The following is a 19,178-nucleotide window of genomic DNA, read 5'->3' on the forward strand; positions in this document are numbered from 1 at the left end:
TGCTTACCCGAATGAGATCTTGGCTATTGATTTTACATTGTTGGAACCTGCAAGTGATGGCAGAGAGAATGTCTTGATCTTGACTGATATTTTTACGAAGTATACCCAAGTGTTTCCTACTAGGGATCAGCGGGCAAGTACTGTGGCGCAGGTGTTGGTGCAGCAGTGGTTTTACAGGTTTGGCCCTCCAGCTCGTATCCATTCCGATCAGGGTCGTGCTTTTGAAAGTGCATTGATCCAGCAATTGTGTAAGATGTATGGTATACAGAAAAGCAGAACCACCCCATACCATCCCCAGGGCAATGGACAGTGCGAACGTTTTAATCGTACTTTGCATGACCTATTGAGAACTTTGCCTGCGACTGAAAAGAAACATTGGCCCCGCCACCTGTCCCAGCTGACGTATGCCTATAATACAACCTCTCATCAGACTACAGGGCAGACCCCATATTACCTGATGTTTGGCACCCACCCACGGCTGCCGGTGGATTTCCTGTTGGGCACTGGGGAAGCAACGCAGGGAGTGGAGAACCAGGAGGAATGGATCCGAAGGCATCAACAGAGCCTACAACTGGTTCATGAACACGTAAGGGAGAGAACAGAGAGACTAATGCACCAGCGGAATCAACAAAACCAGGACCAAGTAAATGACCCAGGGTTGGTAGAAGGGCAGCTGGTTTATTTGAGAAATCATGCATTGGGGCGAAATAAGATTCAGGACCACTGGAATTCTCGAGTGTATCGAGTAGTACGAGCTCCTACTGGGACTGGAGTAGTTTATTCAGTGGCGCCAGCCTACGAAGAGGGGCCTGTTCGCCAGGTGCATCGGGTTGAATTGAGGGCTGTTCCAGAAACGCAGCAACAAGATGCAGGAGGGGTTGCCTATGGGGCTGATGAGGCCAGTATGCGTAGTTCACCAGCTGCAGAGGAAGATCTATCAAGGGACTCTATTGTCCTCTTTGTGGAAGAGCCCATGCAGGTAGATCAGCCTCGTAGACCCGCTGCTGAAAGTGCAGAAGCCATACCTAATCCCCTGCGACATTCCACTAGGACAACCGCAGGTCAGCACTCTAACCCCTATAGACTCCCACGAGCAGTTGTCCCAGAGGTGTCTGGGTCTGACAGTGTCAGAGCGTGAGCCGTAATCGTTGGGCCGTCGATTCATTGGGGGGGGGGGGTGTATTGTAGCAGGTGTAATGCATCTCTAATTATTGCGGGGCGGAACAGGCAATGAGGTAGCCGCCCTAATGATTCGGGGAAGGCATTTAGGCGGGCGCCTTTGGGGTCCATGGAGTGTTTGTACCAGCTGGCTGCTAAGCTAAGGGAGCTAGGAGCAGCGTGCTCGAGAAGACGGCACATTTTGTGAGCCACGCAGCACGGGTAGGTGTAAATATGTTGTTTGGCGTAATAGTATGTCATAGGGGTGGGTTTATAAAATCGATTTTTCGATTCGAATCGATCTTTATTTGAACGATCCGATATCGATTCATATAAACGCGAGATCGATCTTTTAAATACGCCCCTTTTTACGGTGCACACGGAAATCTATTACTATGGTTACCCCCTTTAATTTCGCGTGACCAGCCACTGTTTTTTCATGCAACGAGATCTGACCTGCACATCAGTTTAGCATGGCAGAAGCTCAAGTTATGACCACTACACAACTTTTTGCACTGATTTTCGCTCTGCGTCGCTCTGCGACGGCTGGATTCGGGAGGAACTCGATGTTCGCTCTGCGATCAAAACTCGGCTCTCAATCAATGTGAGAAACAGCGAGGGGAAACACAGGGGAGAGGTTGGAAACAGGTGGTACAGGGGGATAATATAGTTTCTATCAGAATACATCAGCACATGCGAGATCGTTCTCTACAAAACAAAATATTTATTAACCTTCAACTCACTACAGAGCGATCCATGCTGCTCGTGTTGCCAAATCCACTCAGATTCATTTATTTCATCAGTGCACAAACTTTGATCTCTCGCTACTTGTTGATGTGCATGTTTGGACTTGGTATCATTAAACCTTTCATCACTTCTCACGTGTTTTCGTGACAAAACGTAGTTTTGGAGACCAGAGAAGCTCGCCTGTGATTCCCCCCGGTGATAGATGGTGTAGTGTAAAACCCCCATCGCCGATCAGTCGTGTAGTGTGAACATTACAGCGACCAGGTGTTAATCAGAGTGTCCTGTAGTGTAAACTTGGCATAAGCTGTTCAACAGCCAGGTGTATGTTTACATTACATTTACAATGTTGTAGCGTGTCAGACATATAAAATAATAATAAAAAATTAATGTTACTGTTTTCTGTTTTGGATTAATTATTTATGTAAACAAAATACACAAATATTTTTAATAATGAGTGTTTTGTACAATTATCACATTCGTTCTCTGAACATCTGTACATATTTAAACAAAACCTGTTAATGTAACTTAAATATGCCTCAATGTGTTGAATCGAAAATCGAATCGAAAATCTGATGAATCACGTTTTCTTTTACATCATGTGGATGACCGGGTGCGTGCGAGTTGCTTACCTGTGAAACACATGGCACCAGGATGTACTATGGAAAGAAGGCAAGCCGGTGGAGGCATTGTTATGCTTTGGGCAATGTTCATGTGGATGTTACTTTGACACGTACCACCTACCTAAGCATTGTTGCAGACCATGTACACTCTTTCATGGAACTGGTATTCCCTGATGGCTGTGGCCTCTTTCAGCAGGATAATGTGCCCTGCCACAAAGCAAAAATAGTTCAGGAATGGTTTGAGGAGCACAACAACAAGTTTGAGGTGTTGACTTGGCCTCCAAATTCTCCATATCTCAATTCCATTGAGCATCTGTGGGATGTGCTGGCCAAACAAGTACGATCCATGGAGGCCCCACCTCGCAACTTCCAGTAGTTAAAGGATCTGCTGCTAACATCTTGGTGTCAGATACCACAGCACACCTTCAGGGGTCTAGTGGAGTCCATGCCTCGACGGGTCAAGGGGGACCAACACAATATAAGGAAGGTAGACATATTGTTATGCCTGATCATATGCCTTCTATCACAGACTGGAATAAAGAACTTAAATTGTAGGTTTTTTTTCTTTTTACTAGTTTTACCTTTATTTTAATTTTGTGTATGTATGGCTGGTTCCAATCCAATTCATTCAAATTATCTATATACATTTATATAATATTAAATATAAATAAAGAGAAAGCCAAACATCAGTTCTATACAGAGAGTTCATCTCAAATGAACCGAGAGACTTGCCATGGTCAGATGAGTCAATGTTTCAGCTTGTTTTCGAATAAAAACAAAAGTCAAGTTCTCAGAGCCAAAATAAAAAAAAGACCATTTAGAAAGAATGCAAAAGCCAACAACTGTCATGGTACGCGGGCATTGTCACTGGCACATGTAAAAGTACAATAGACGCAAATGCGTATACTGGGATTTTAGAGAAAAATGCCATTACGTGGATGTCTTTTCCCAGAAAGTAAGATAGCAAGACAATGCCAGGCCTCATTCTTCATGTGCTACAGTAAGATGGCTGAAGCATCTGAAGATTTATATCAAGCAGGAATGGACAAAAATTCCACTTGCAAAACTGCAACAATTGTGTACCTAGTTCTCCTAGTCATTAATAAGAAATGTGATAAAACACAGTGCTAAACAAGCCTCTGTCAGTTTTTTCAAATGTGTTGAAGGTAGCAAATTCTAAATGTGTTCATATTTACAAAATACAATTAAGTTAATTTATTCAAGATTAGTTTAGTCTTCTTTTTATCGATTAAATCTGTAATTATAATTACGTGAAGTTCCTGGGCAAGACTTGGACATTTTTCATCTAACCAGGGCTAGCAGGTTTGTTATAGGCAAGAGATGGCATACCAATACTTTGAAAACCCATGCCCCCACTCTTTCTGTATGTTAACATCAGAAAGCTTGAACACAGGATAACTTTAATGCACCAGATCAACGATGATGAGGACTTAACTTAATTGACTCCTTTTTAGACACAGCTAATTGTTGTAGCTGTTTTGGACACCACTACATGACTGTTCCTGTCCAGGCCACAGATCCTGGGTGCTTGACCCAAGCTGGTTTCACGCCATGTCAACCTCAGGCATGGACAACAGCATGTATTAGACAGCATGAAGACAGGTGCTATGACCGTCATCCTCATCTTCTTTTTATGGCATTAAATGTGAGTGTCCCCTGTTCTTTTTTCCAGCTGGTTCACCTACTACACACTGCACCAGACTCGGCAGGATACACAGAGTAGGGTGTGTACTCCTTCCACACTGTCTCAAACCTGTGTTCTTCTTCCTGACAGACTGTACACAGAGACTCATCCACCAACATCACAGATTGCTGTTTGATTTCCATGATATCTGGGACTAGAGGTCTTAAAACAGGAACTAAACAAGCTTTTTAGTTTTCCTTCATTTTTGGACTTTTTTAAACACTAGGAAGATAAACTGGTCATTTTAGCTGCACTTTGAGGCTGTACAGTTGGTGACAGAAGACCAGTCCTCAAGACTACAATTGTAGTCTCTTTTAGAATTGTCTTTATTTTTTTGGGGGCATGATGGTATTCACCCCAGTAATCTACACACTAACGGACAACCGGTTTTACTTACTGCAGAATAATTGCACAAAATTACTTTAGTCCCAAACTATTAAAACAATGTATGTTGCTCGTGCCAATTGTAAGTGAAAACATTGTCCGAAAGTATGTTTAATAACCTAATTAGCATTATCCTAAAGGACCCTAAAAACCGAATAAAACAGCTTATTGATGGTTTGGTTTGTCATAGTCTTTGCACAATTTAAATGCCCACACCTATGACTAATATCACTGCAAATGCTACCAGAATTAGCTGGCCTACTTCTGAGTGCCCTGGTACTTTCCTTACACCACCTCTTAGTATTTTCTCATTAGAGACATTAATTCTAATAATTTTTTTTTTTTTAATAACAAATAATATTGTAAACAATTTGATTGAAAAGCTAAACCTTTGAAAATTGTACATACATTTCTTATTTTTTGGTGGTACCCCTTTAGCTTTAAGAACAGACATGGCATAAAAACATATTTGTGCAAAATCTGATTATCCAAGTTATCTCAGCATTATTATACTATATTTTAAACATCTTGTGACATCACTAAATGCTTGGGCTTTTTTCTGTCAAGTGTGCCCTTAAATACTTCATGGGGTTAAAGGTCAGGTGACAGTGGAGAAAACTCAATTATTTCTGTCCTGTTCTTCTGCTTACATGATCCCTTCTATTACTGCTATAAATCTAAAGTAAAACAGTCATGTAATCTACAATGGTTGTGCGTCTTATTCCTTTAGAAATGTTAGACATGTTTTAAATAAAAAAAAAATTTCTTTTAATTGAATCATCCGTGTCACAAACGGTTTGAAACTGTGATGTAATAAATAATAGGTTTACACAGTGAAAATATCAGGTCTTGAAAGAATGTTCAGTCTATCACAATGTTCATCTTTAAATGAAGATCTTGTGTTGGCAATAGAATCAACTCATTTCCAAATTGGAAAGTTTCCACTGACCGCCTTCACACAGGTGTAGCAGGACATCATGATGCTGATTTTAAAAAAAAAGAAAGAAAAAAAACATTAAGTTTACATTGCATTTCTTGAATGTATAACATTTTTGACAGTTACATGACAGTTTCTCATGCAACGCCACCTGAGGTCTTAAAGGTCACACACATTAATCAATGGTTTCTGGCCTTGCTTTACACTGATTTACATTGATTCTCTGGATTCCCTGAATGTTTTCACAATATTACATACGATACGATACTATGGTGAAAGAACTAAATAACATTAAAATAAAGTTCTTTTCACTGAATTCTCTCACTAAACTTCACACAAAGAACCATATTTATATTTACAGCATTCAGCTGTAAATATAAAGTCACTCTTATCCAGAGTGACTTACAGAATTGCTTTGTTAATATTTTCTTATTTAAGTAGAAAAGTTGTCAAGTAGACAACTATCTAAGAATACAAATCTGCTAAAACCATGTTAGAACAAAGATGCATAGTTAGAACTTTTAAAAACAAACATAGTAAACATAAATGCTTAGTAAAAAGATGGATCTGGAGTTGTCTTTTAAAGGGAGTCATAGACGAGAGTTAGAACACCCTACAGAGAAGAGACTTGATGCTTATATTCCTCAATTTCTGGATCAACAAGAGGATCAACTTGTTGCTTGAACGTGACATAGTAGAATGTTGTTTAATAAGTGCTCTAGGGTAGGGGCAGAATGGTCGAATCTTTCTGATAGTGTAGAGGAAGATACTGCATTTTTGGGTCAGGTTAGCAACATGAGCTGAGAAAAATAACTGGCTTCCTGTGACACCCTCACCTGTTATCAATTAACCTGCTCATTGTACACTGTTTTAAAATGGTGTAACTTGAATATTTTACAAGCATTTTATCATTACTTTGCCCTGGCCCAACTTTTTGAGTGTGTTGCAGGCATCAAATTCCAAATGAGTTTATACTTAAACAATAGTTGAAAAAAATATTTTTGTCAATTAAACATTGGCTCATAAAAATAGCAAATAACAGATTCCTGTACTATTGCGTTTTACAAAATCTTTCAACATTTTAGGAAATAGGAGCATGGAGGAAATACTAAGACATGGATCGCTACCAGAGGAAAGCTGGACAGGGCCATTGACCGACATCAACTCAGCAGCAGACCAGGTATATGCTCCTCCTTTGAACAGGAGGAGCACTGTACAAGCCCTACAAAATGGGCTCCAGCAGGCTACTGGTGTGCTGCTTTTAACCAAACTGTCAAACTTTATTAAGGTGGCATTAGGGCCTGACGTCCTCACAGCCCAGCACTGTGCAGCTTGATTGGCATTTGCCAGAGAATACCAAAATTGGCAGGTTCACCACTGGCACCTGTTCTCTTTACACAAGAGGAAGTTCACATTGAACATGTAACAGATGTGAAGAAGTCTGGAGATGGCGTAATGAATGTCATGCTGGTTACAACATCGTCAAGCATCACCGGTTTGACGGAGGGTTAGTGATAGTCTAGGGATGAATATCCTTAGAGGGTCACACAAACCTCCATGTGATAGCCAACAGTACCCTGACTGCTGTTAGGTATGAGGATAAAATTATCCAGACCTCTATCAGACCCTACACTGGTGCAGTGGGCACTGGGTTTCTCCTGGTGCAGGACAATGCCTGGCTTTATGTGGCCAGAGTGTACAGGCAAGTCCTGGATGACAAAGGTATTGATGACATTGACTGGCCCTCACTTTCCCCGGACCCGAATCCATCTCTGGGATGTTATGTCTCAGTGCATCCGAGGACGCCAAGCAGCATTAACATTTACATTTGTGGCATTAGGCAAAAGCTTTCTTTGGTATGACTAAATACAGTACAAGCAACTGAGGGTTGCCTTGCTCAGGGGCCCAAAAAAGCATCATGGCAGTGGTGGGGCTTGGACCAGCAACCTAGTCCAGTATCTTAAGCTACCACTGTCCCAAGTAGTACCACAGACTGACCAGGAGCTCACTGATGCTTTGATCCAATTGTGGGAGGAGATCCCCCAGGACACCATCTCATCAGAAGTGTGATCAAACATTGTCAGGAGTGCATACAGGTACATGGGAGCCATAAACACTAAGGAGTTCATGATCAAATTCATACAGATTGGATAAGCAGCATCTGCATGCGCCACCACCTTCACTGTTTTTAAATGTTTTAAGAATTTTTCAGTTATTCATTTAAAATGTCTTCCTGAAAACAACATGATTTTTATATCTGTATATAAGGGCAGTTTGACTTATTCTTCATTGCAGATCCTCTCAGACTGGAAAGCAAACATATGTGAATGGTTTTTAGATCTTACCACAGATCAACACTGTTTATGTTAGGGTTTTGGCTGAGCCACTCAACTGCACTTCACTGTTGTTTTGGCTGTTAGACGGTGGACTGTCACCCCAGTCTGCATTTGCATGCACTTAGAGAGGCTTTCTTCAAGGCTGTTTCTGTATTTGTCTGCATACATCAGTTTTTCAATTTTCACTAGACTCCCTGTTTGTTCCTCTAAGAAGCACCCTATAGCATGATGATACCACCATGTGTCACCAAATGCTCTTTAGCAAACTAAAGTGGCCAGTCATTTGCCTTTTACTCAATGCTGGTTTTTGTCTTGCCACTCTGCCAATAAGTCCTGATTTATTATGAGTTATGTAGAGGTTCTCCCATCTCTGCACAAAACGTTTACAGATCTTTAGAGCTCTTACATTTACAGTGTCAGTGGTTTTTCTTACCACCCTAAGGATGAACCTGAGACATTTCATGCTTTGTCTGGTCCACTTCATTTCATTTAGTAATAAACATCCATTCATGCATTTCAAGCCTGCAACACATTCCAAAAAAAGTTAGGACAGTAAAGCATTTACCACTTTGTAATGTTGCCATTCCGTTTCACCACACTTAAAGGTTTGGCACCGAGGATACCAAGTGATTTAGTGTTTCAGGTTTTATTTTGTCCCATTCTTCCTGCAAACACGTCTTAAGATGTGCAACGTTGTTGTCACATTTTCATTTCAAAATTCTCCACACATTCACTATTGGGGACAGGTCAGGACTGCAGGCAGGCAGGCCAGTCCAGTACCTGTACCCTCTTCTTCCGCAGCCATGTCTTTGTAATGTGTGTAGAATGTGGTCTTGTTGAAAAAAGGCATGGACGTCCCTGGAAAAGATGACGTCTTGAAGGCAGCATATGTTGCTCTGAGCTCTCAATGTACTTTTTTGCATTAATGCCACCATCACAGAAATGTGAATTACCTTTGCCAAGGGCACTGACACAGCCCCAAATTCCTTCCAATTCCTTGAATCGTTTAATGATATTATGCACTGTAGATGGAGAAATATGCAAATCCCTTCCAATCTGTCTTTAAGGTACATTGTTCTTGAACATTTCAATAATTTTCTCATGCATTTGTTGACAAACTGGAGATCCTCTAGCCATCTTTGCTCATCAAAGATTCAGCCTTTCCTGGATGCTGCTTTTGTACCAAACCATAATTACAATCACCTGTTAACATCACCTGTTTTGAATCACATCATTATTTAGTTTTTTACCCCATCAATAGCCCTAAATTGCCCGCATCCCCACTTTTTTTGGAAGGTGTTTCAGGACTGAAATGCAGGAATGGAGGTATATTAACAAATAAAATGAAGTTGAGCAAACAAAACATGAAATATCTCGGGTTCAAACTGTCTGCAGTCAAAAGTTAAAGTGAATGTAAGGAACACTTTTTTTTATTTTTTTTTTATTTGCATTTTCCATACTGTCCCAACCTTATCTGATTTGGGGTTGTGGATTAATGGGTGAGCCCAGGGGGTCGAAATACTTTTTAAATCCATTGTATAAATAGCTGTTTCAACCTTACCACTCTTCCAGGAAAGGCACATTTGGAGAAATCTACAGAAATAGTTGCTGTCCAACAAGCCATCTTATCTCTGCACAGGACTTCAGATGCTTAATAGGAATGACTGTTAAGTTCTTTCTTACCTCCCTGATCAAAACCATTCTTGCCCAGATGCCTAATCTGGCTGTATAGCTAATCACAGGACAAGATTGCGCAGGTTCTTTTATTTAAAGATTATTGAGGGCCTGGAAAAACTCAAAAGCTTAAAGATTGTTTTATATTCTCACTCTGATCTATTTCTTGCCCCAATTTGATTGCAGAGAAATACAGACAGCTTTTTCACCACTGTTCATATTTGAATTAACTTACCACTTGCATTAACACACACAAAAATACCTGATGTCAAACATCCAGTTTAGGGCCCTCAATTACATGATTAATCATTGTACACCCATGATAACTTGGACACCCAGTATAGTTCACTATTTATCCTCTATATTTATTGTGTACTTATCTGCACATATTTATACCAGTTTAAGACCTGAACAGTTACAGTTCACTATATCTTCTTTACTAACAGATCACTTACCTTTCTTAGGCTGGTGCGATGGCCTACACTAATAAGAGTCATGCCCAGTCGCTTACAAGCAATGTACAGCTGTTCCTCTGCCTCTTCTGTCAGAGCGCTGGTGGCTTCATCTAGCACTGTCTCAAGCAAAATGGAGACCAAAATACAGTGTTTGTCACATTAAAGACATCATAAACATCTTTTATGGGGTTACTATGTAAGATAAATGAACAAAATATATTTTTATAATGCACTGAACAATAGCAACCTGCATATTTTGGTTGGAGGTAGAAAAGTCTAGCAAAGCAGAGTCTCTGTATCTCGCCGGGTGATAAAGCATCATACCTGTGGTTGAAATAAAACACAATTTATTTAAAGAATTTCTGATCGTTATAGTTTCATTATAGTTTGTTAAAAAAATCCAAAGTACAACTTTGGCAATTTATAATTACCAGTTCCAATCTACTCTCTCATCTAGACCTCCTGTTCTGTTTAGAAGACATCTCTTAGTTACAGAAAGAAAAATGATAAAGTTTTAATTATAAAAAGATTTTAATATTAATTTACAATATTTTGTTAAGACTTGTCACATTTGACAACTCGGGTACATATGTGACAACATGCATGATAAAATGTACACTACATGAACAAAAGAATGTGGACAAATGATTAAATTATTTTTTAGGCACAACATATCTGTAAAATGGTTATAAAATCAATTGTCTAAAATAAATAGTATGTTTGTTTGTTTTTGTGCATGCAACACAGTCATGATGGAACAGCAAAGGGCCTTCCCCATCATGCAGCCTGTGTGTCACAAAGTGAAATCCATAAAGACAAGGTTTGATATAAAGGTTTTTCAGTGGCATGTAAAGCACCATGGCCTCTTCCCCATAGGACACACCTTTTGGGTGAACTAAAATGCTGGTTTCCTTACTTTCCAGTATTGGTGCTTGACCTCACAAAAACGACACAAATTCCCACAGACCAATTTAGGCACAACTGAGGCTGGTTTTGAGTGGAATGTCTAACAAGCTCATGCTCGGGTTTCCACATACATTAGGCCATACAATGTACATTAATAAATGTATTTTTGTATTGTTTGTATATTAAATAAACAAAGTAAAACCCTAATTTTAATTACATTTTACATGGGTGTATGCTTACCACTCCAGCTATTTCCAGGCATGTCAAAATTCTCTCATCATCAACAAAACCTGTGTAAATTCAGTCAAAGGAATGAAACTTATAACCACAAATTAAGCACATTTAAAAATCCTGAAATAATGTTCCACCATACCCATTTCTGGATAAACGTCCTTCAAAGGAAAGATCACCTTTTAACAAAAAAAAAAAAAAAAAAAAAAAAAAGAGATTATTGTACAAAATGTTAGTCAGTTTAACCTTTAGTTTATATCACCTGACAAAGAACCAAAATAACCTGCCTTTGGTTCAGTAAATAATGTATTACTTACTAATTTAGAATTATTCAACACTCCAGCACAAACATATTTCAGTTAAAATGCCCCTAGTGGATATAACGCATCTAACCTGTTCTCGGAGGGTGCCATCAGTCAGGTAAGGTTTCTGGGGCAGGAACAGGATGCCCCTTGGTCCAAAACATGTTTTTATCCTAACAGAACCTAAAACAACAACATAGTAATTAACCCTAGAGATTCCCCAGGATTTTATAGGCTATAGGACACCACAACACCACAGTAATTTTCAAAATGATCATATAAACATTGCCAGGCTACTAAAATGTCTTCAAGGGCTTACCGATGACCTCGTAAATCAGGAAAGTTCCATAAAAACATTAAATCAACTGCAGAAGTCCCTGGTCTTTGCTGTTTGTTTAGTGTTTATGACTTAATTAAAGAGAGTCTCATGGAAAAGTAGCAAGAAGGAAACCACTGTAATCACCACAGTATCATTATCCTAAAAAGAGCCTCACCCAGGGGCCTTTTAGTAAATGGCGGAAGGTTTTAAGTCAAGTCAAAATTTATTTGTATAGTACTTTTTACAATACAGGGTGGGCCATTTATATGGATACACCTAAATAAAATGGGAATGGTTGGTGATATTAACTTCCTGTTTGTGGCACATTAGTATATGGGAGGGGAAAAACTTTTCAAGATGGGTGGTGACCATGGTGGCCATTTTGAAGTCGGCCATTTTTGATCCAACTTTAGTTTTTTTAATGGGAAGAGGGTCATGTGACACATCAAACTTATTGAGAATTTCACAAGAAAAACAACGGTGTGCTTGGTTTTAACGTAACTTTATTATTTCATGAGTTATTTACAAGTGCCCATTGTGTTGGATTGTCAATGCAACCCTCTTCTCCCACTCTTCACACACTGATAGCAACACCGCAGAAGAAATGCTAGCACAGGCTTCCAGTATCCGTAGTTTCAGGTGCTGCACATCTCGTATCTTCACAGCATAGACAATTGCCTTCAGATGACCCCAAAGATAAAAGTCTAAGGGGGTCAGATCGGGAGACCTTGGGGGCCATTCAACTGGCCCACGACGACCAATCCACTTTCCAGGAAACTGTTCATCTAGGAATGCTTGGACCTGACACCCATAATGTGGTGGTGCACCATCTTGCTGGAAAAACTCAGGGAACGTGCCAGCTTCAGTGCATAAAGAGGGAAACACATCATCATGTAGCAATTTCAAATATCCAGTGGCCTTGAGGTTTCCATTGATGAAGAATGGCCCCACTATCTTTGTACCCCATGTACCACACCATACCATCAATTTTTGTGTTCCAACAGTCTTGGAGGGATCTATCCAATGAGGGTTAGTGTCAGACCAATAGCGGTGGTTTTGTTTGTTAACTTCACCATTCACATAAAAGTTTGCCTCATCACTGAACAAAATGTTCTGTGTAAACTGAGGGTCCTGTTCCAATTTTTCAGAGTCAGAGTCAGAGTCAGAGAGGTTTTATTGTCATTTCAGCTACATACAAGTACATATTGAAACGAAACAGCGTTCCTCTAGGATCACGGTGTAACACGGTACAAAAAGTGCAAGACAAAACAGTGCAAATACAACAATAATACAAAAAATCCTATAATAAATAACTACAAAAGATATTCCTAATTATCCCTAATCTAAACAAGTAATTAGAACACAGGACTAAAGACAAGTGTTAGTACATGATGGTGAATAGATGGTACAATGGTTCCTGAGGTAGTGACATGTTGTACATTAGCAGCGTAAAATTGGCAATGCAGATAAGGTGCCTAAAAAGTAGATATGGTGCAAAATACAAGTAAGGTGCAGAAATTATTGTGCATTTCCAGGAGGTGTGCAAAAATGCAAGTAACATAGTCAAAAATGCAAGTAACAGTCAATACAGATCAGTGTGTGGCAGCAGAAAATTTCCGGAGGAAATTGTTATAGTACTGAGTTGAGGAGTCTGATTGCTTGAGGGATAAAACTGTTACACAGTCTGGTTGTGTTAGTCCGGATGCTGCGGTATCGTCTCCCAGACGGGAGCAGAGTAAAAAGTCCATGTGATGGATGGGTTGGATCGTCCACAATGCTGAGAGCTTTGCGGATGCAGCGGGTGTTAAAAATGTCCGTGAGAGATGGAAGAGCGACCCCGATGATCTTTTCAGCTGTCCTCACTACTCGCTGGAGAGTCTTACGGTCCGACGCAGTACAATTTCCGAACCAGACAGTGATGCAGCCGCTCAGGATGCTCTCGATTGTTCCTCTGTAGAACGTGGTGAGAATGGGGGGTGGCAGATGAGCTTTCCTCAGTCTTCTCAAAAAGTAGAGACGCTGCTGGGCTTTCTTGGTGATGGAACTGGTGTTAAGGGTCCAGGTGAGATTCTCCTCCAGATGAACACCGAGAAATTTGGTGCTCTTGACGATCTCAACAGATGAGCCGTCGATGTGCAGTGGGGAGTGGTCCCTTAGTGTCTTTCTAAAGTCAATGACCATCTCTTTGGTTTTATCCACATTCAGAGACAGGTTGTTGACTTGGCACCAGTTCGTTAGATGTTGTACCTCCTCTCTGTACGCTGACTCATCGTTGTTGCTGATGAGTCCCACCACAGTTGTGTCGTCTGCAAACTTAACGATGGAATTCGAGCTGTGCATTGCTGTACAGTCGTGCGTAAGCAGAGTAAACAGCAGTGGACTGAGCACACAGCCTTGGGGAGCGCCGGTGCTCAGTGTGGTGGTGCTGGAGGTGTTCTTACCGATCCGGACGGACTGAGGTCTCTCAGTCAAGAAGTCCAGGATCCAGTTGCAGAGAGAGGTGTTCAGGCCCAGCGTGCTCAGCTTTCCAATTAGATGCTGAGGAATGATGGTGTTGAATGCTGAGCTAAAGTCTATGAACAGCATCCTGACGTAAGTGTTCTTTCTGTCCAGGTGTGTAGAAGCCAGGTGAAGTGTAGTGGATATGGCGTCGTCCGTTGAGCGGTTAGGACGGTACGCAAACTGCAGTGGGTCCATGGTGGGAGGCAGTAGGGTCTTAATATGCCTCATGACTAGTTTCTCGAAGCACTTCATGATGATAGGCGTGAGTGCTACGGGACGATAGTCGTTGAAGCATGACACAGATGACTTCTTTGGCACGGGTACGATGGTGGTCGTCTTGAGGCACGTTGGAACGATGGCGCTGCTCAGGGAGATGTTGAAGATGTCAGTGAATACATCTGCCAGCTGGTCTGCACATCCCTTGAGCACTCGGCCAGGAATGTTGTCTGGTCCAGAAGCCTTCCGTGGGTTGACTCTGTGCAGAGTTCTCCTCACGTCCGCTGTGGAGAGACGAAGCACCTGGTCGTCACAAGGTGGGATCATCTTCCTCGCCAACATGTTGTTCTGCGCCTCGAACCGAGCGTAGAAGTCGTTCAGCGCATCTGGAAGGGAGGCATCACTGTCACAGACGGGTGGAGTCGTCCTGTAGTTGGTGATGGCCTGGATGCCCTGCCACAAGCGCCGTGTGTCACCGCTGTTCTGGAAGTGGCTGTGGATGTTCTGGCCGTGTGCACGCTTTGCTTCTCGGATCGCCCGGGACAGTCTGGCTCTCGCTGTTCTCAGAGCCGGCTGGTCACCTGCTTTAAAAGCGGAGTCTCGGGCCCTCAGCAGTGCACGCACCTCTGGAGTCATCCACGGCTTCTGGTTGGGTCTGGAAGTGATGGTTCTAGTGGTAGTGACGTCCTCAATGCATTTGCTGATGTAGCAGGTCACTTAAGTCGTGTACTCCTCTAGATCAGTGTAATCGCCGTATGTTGCAGCCTCCCTAAACATGTCCCAGTCAGTGCACTCAAAACAGTCCTGAAGAGCAGAGATGGATCCTTCTGGCCAGGTTTTCACCTGTTTCTGTACAGATCTGGAGCGCCTGACGAGTGCTCTGTATGCTGGGATTAGCATTACAGAGATGTGGTCTGAGTATCCGAGGTGGGGGCGGGGCTCCGCCCTGTACGCACCGGCAATGTTCGTGTAAACATTATCCAGCGTGTTCGCTCCTCTCGTAGCAAAGTCCACATGCCGATGGAATTTAGGGAGAACAGACTTGAGATTTGCATGATTAAAATCCCCAGCGATAATAAACAGTCCGTCTGGATGAATGGTCTGCAGTTCGCTGATGGCTCTGTAGAGTTCGCTTAGTGCTTCCTTCGCGTTCGCGCTGGGTGGGAGATACACCGCGACAATAAGCACGCTGGTGAATTCCCGTGGTAAATAAAAAGGTCTGCATCTAACAATAGCAAATTCCACCATCGGAGAACAGTACGCCACAACAAGCACAGAGTCCTTGCACCATTCGGTGTTAATGTAAACACAAACGCCTCCTCCTCGTGTTTTACCGGACTGAGCTGCATTTCTATCGGCGCGATACGATGCTAGCCCGTCTAGCTGAATGGCACTGTCTGGAATGTTGTCGCTAAGCCATGTTTCAGTGAAAATTAAAACACAACAGTCTCTGTACTCACATTGGGTCTTTCGCTGAAGTCTGATACAGTCCAGTTTATTCTCCAGAGAGCATGCATTTGCGAGGAATAACGATGGTAGAGCCGGCCGGCTTGGGTTAGCTTTTAGCCTAGCACGGACCCCGGCTCGCTTTCCACGCTTCTGCTTCCTCGAGCACCGCTTGCGGCGCCCCCTCCCCCGGTCACCTGCTTCAGGTAACTCCGAGGACTGCAGGCCTGGTTCGCGAAGTAGGCAGAGTTCATGCAGAGTTCGCCGCAGATCATCTTGGAGGTTGGTTTCTGACTGTTTTCTCAATTGTAGCAGTGTATGGCGGTTGTAAACTGAGTCAAAAGTGGTTTCCATACGTTTATAAACAAAACTGTCCTAAACAAAACTTACAAACTTTTCTGCAAAACAACAAAAAACACCGTTTTTAGACCCCAGAGCGGCCGCTGCGTGTTAACGCGCCGCCATCTTGGATCATTTTGTTTTGCCCATTCTGCAAATTCAGTGCGCCGATCTGGGTCATCCTCGTTGAGATGCTGCAGCAGGTGGAGTTTGTAAGGGTGCCATTTGTAAGTAGCTAATATCCGCCGAAGGGATGTTCGACTGATGCCACTCTCCAGTGACATGCGGCGAGTGCTACGCTGTGGGCTCTTGCTGAATGAAGCTAGGACAGCCACTGATGTTTCTTCATTAGTGACAGTTTTCATGCGTCCACATTTTGGCAAATCCAACACTGAACCAGTTTCACGAAACTTGGCAAGCAGTTTGCTAACTGTAGCATGGGAGATGGGTGGTCTCGTAGGGTGTCTTGCATTGAAATCTGCTGCAATGACCTGGGTACTGCGTTCACTAGACATCAACACAATTTCTATCCGCTCCTCACGTGTTAACCTCTGCGACATGTCAATGGCTGTAAACAAAGAGAAGCTTGTAAATAACTCATGAAAGAATAAAGTTACGTTAAAACCAAGCACACCATTGTTTTTCTTGTGAAATTCTCAATAAGTTTGATGTGTCACATGACCCTCTTCCCATTGAAAAAACTAAAGTTGGATCCAAAATGGCCGACTTCAAAATGGCCGCCATGGTCACCACCCATCTTGAAAAGTTTTCCCCCTCCCATATACTAATGTGCCACAAACAGGAAGTTAATATCACCAACCATTCCACACTGCAAAATAGATGATATTCAAACTGTAATCCTTTGTGATATGATAATGATATTGCACATGCCCGAGTGATGTGTTTGTATTGTGTGAGTAGTGGTGGAATAAGTAAAAAAAAAGTAATGTGAGTTACATATTGTTCAACATTCTGATGGCCTGCAGGTAGAAGCTGTTGTTCAGGCAGATAGTGCTGAACTGAATGCTTTGGTACCGTCTGTCTGATGGCAGTCTTGTAAACAGACCATTGACAGGGTGAGTGTGATACATGGTAATTTTTAGACCATGCTTCAGGCATCGTCTGTGGTAGATGTCCTGTAAGGCTGGGAGTTTGTGACCAATGATGAGTGATCATGGGGAAAGCAGCCACCAAACCTGACAGTCATGCAGCCTGTCAGTATATTTTCAATGGTGCACTTGAAAAAGTTTAACAGAATTTTGGGTGAGACGATGACGAGCAGACTTAATTACTGCTCTGTTGTGCAGGGACCAGGTCAGACATTCAGTGAGGTGCACCCTGAAGAACTAACCGATTCAACAGCAGTTCTTCCATTGTATAAAGGAGCAGGATCATCCTCTTGCCACTTTCTGAAAGTCCACAATCATCTTTATAGTTTTGCTGACCTTGAGGTAGAGGTTGCTTTTACTGGACCTTTCAGCTGACACTCAGACCTCATCTCTGTAGGCTGTCTTGTCACCATTTGTGATGGGTCCCAGGATGGTGGTATCATCAGCAAACTTGAACATGATGTTGGTGCTGTGTTTAGCAACACAGTCATGTGTATAATAAAGTGTAAGTCTTATGCGCTAATGCACAGTACTCCCATTTTCTTTTACCAGACTTACTGACTGCTAATAATGAATTTAATCAGGGTATAAACACTAATTCATACCAGAGTGCACAAACTATGTAGGTTTTATAGAAGGTTAAAGTTTGCTTGTGTTATATTTTCTGTTCAGTACAGGAGCTTTTATATGACCTATTGTGGCACTAGTGCAGCAATCTATTATGCTAGCTCAGGTTTAAGTCTTAGCAGCAACACTGGCCTGGCTGGGCACTCTGCATACAACTGGTCTGAGGCAGGGAAGGCCAGATTTTCAAGACATTTAGGTCGGGCATCACAGTTTACAGCACAGAATAAATAATTTATAAACCTATAGAAATGGTATAGCAAAATCTCTACCAATGTCTACTAATATCTTCTAAAAACTGCATATTGTCACATTTTTCTTTTTCTCTCACCATTGGATACTTCCCACAGAAGGTTAAGGACCCTTAGGAGCGATGTTTTTCCTGTGCCTGTGTTGCCTACCACCATTAAATGAGTATCCTTGCAAATCCTGAGACTTAGGTCTTTCACCAGCACCTCTTCTGAGAAAGGAGACTTAAATGACACTTGATCCAGCACAACAGCATCACTAGCCATGTTAAGATTTTCCCCATACCTATTTTTAGGGAAAAATATAAAAAACCATATAGCAGTTTCACAGTGGACTGAAAATACACACACATGCAATCCCGCCCTGACTTTTTTTTTTTTTATACCTGTCAGTGTCAGACATTTCTCCCAAAACAAAGCCACACTGCTTCTTACAAATGTCATTCATCACTTCCCTTAGCTCACCAATCCTGTGAAAATGCAAAATCATAAAAAAATCATCATTATAGATATTCTAGCAAACCTACAATCAAGTACAGAACCTATAGAAGACTTTAGAAGATGTTAATAGCCGAATGTTCACAATTTATTGGAATAATAATAATAAAAATAATATTAATAATAAACTTACACATGCCTTAAGATGATTAGAAAATAACCTGGTTTGTATAAGTTACCAGCCCCTTAGAATTACTATTCTAAACTTGCTCAAATACAACTAATCACCTGCCAGATCACACACCAGGCTAACTGGCCCACACCTGACATCAATTGTGGTGGTTTTGATTACTTAACTAGAATAAAACCAGCTGTTCCTTGATGATTCTACTACCAATAGTGCATGATAACACAAAAATTGGAATGGTGCCTTTAAACTGACTTTGATAAAGCTGTAGAAAGGCACGGGTTAGAAGAAAAAG

General features: G+C 41.7%; 1 protein-coding gene across 1 annotated transcript in view; it reads right to left on the bottom strand.

Annotated features, from left to right (window-relative positions):
* Positions 1 to 5,358: 5,358 nt before the first annotated feature.
* Positions 5,359 to 19,178, bottom strand: part of abcd4 (ATP-binding cassette, sub-family D (ALD), member 4) — a 52,094-nt gene continuing 38,274 nt past the window's right edge. Inside the window, exons 11-19 of the mRNA XM_062991993.1 lie at positions 18,645 to 18,728; positions 18,342 to 18,544; positions 11,547 to 11,638; positions 11,296 to 11,332; positions 11,163 to 11,212; positions 10,448 to 10,500; positions 10,264 to 10,340; positions 10,017 to 10,132; positions 5,359 to 5,597 (exon numbers count right to left, since the gene is read on the bottom strand). Coding sequence (XP_062848063.1) covers positions 5,529 to 5,597; positions 10,017 to 10,132; positions 10,264 to 10,340; positions 10,448 to 10,500; positions 11,163 to 11,212; positions 11,296 to 11,332; positions 11,547 to 11,638; positions 18,342 to 18,544; positions 18,645 to 18,728 — 781 coding nt within the window. The 3' untranslated portion in view covers positions 5,359 to 5,528. The remainder of the gene's footprint in view (positions 5,598 to 10,016; positions 10,133 to 10,263; positions 10,341 to 10,447; positions 10,501 to 11,162; positions 11,213 to 11,295; positions 11,333 to 11,546; positions 11,639 to 18,341; positions 18,545 to 18,644; positions 18,729 to 19,178) is intronic.

This window comes from Trichomycterus rosablanca, chromosome 3, assembly GCF_030014385.1.
Source record: "Trichomycterus rosablanca isolate fTriRos1 chromosome 3, fTriRos1.hap1, whole genome shotgun sequence".
NCBI lineage: Eukaryota > Metazoa > Chordata > Actinopteri > Siluriformes > Trichomycteridae > Trichomycterus > Trichomycterus rosablanca.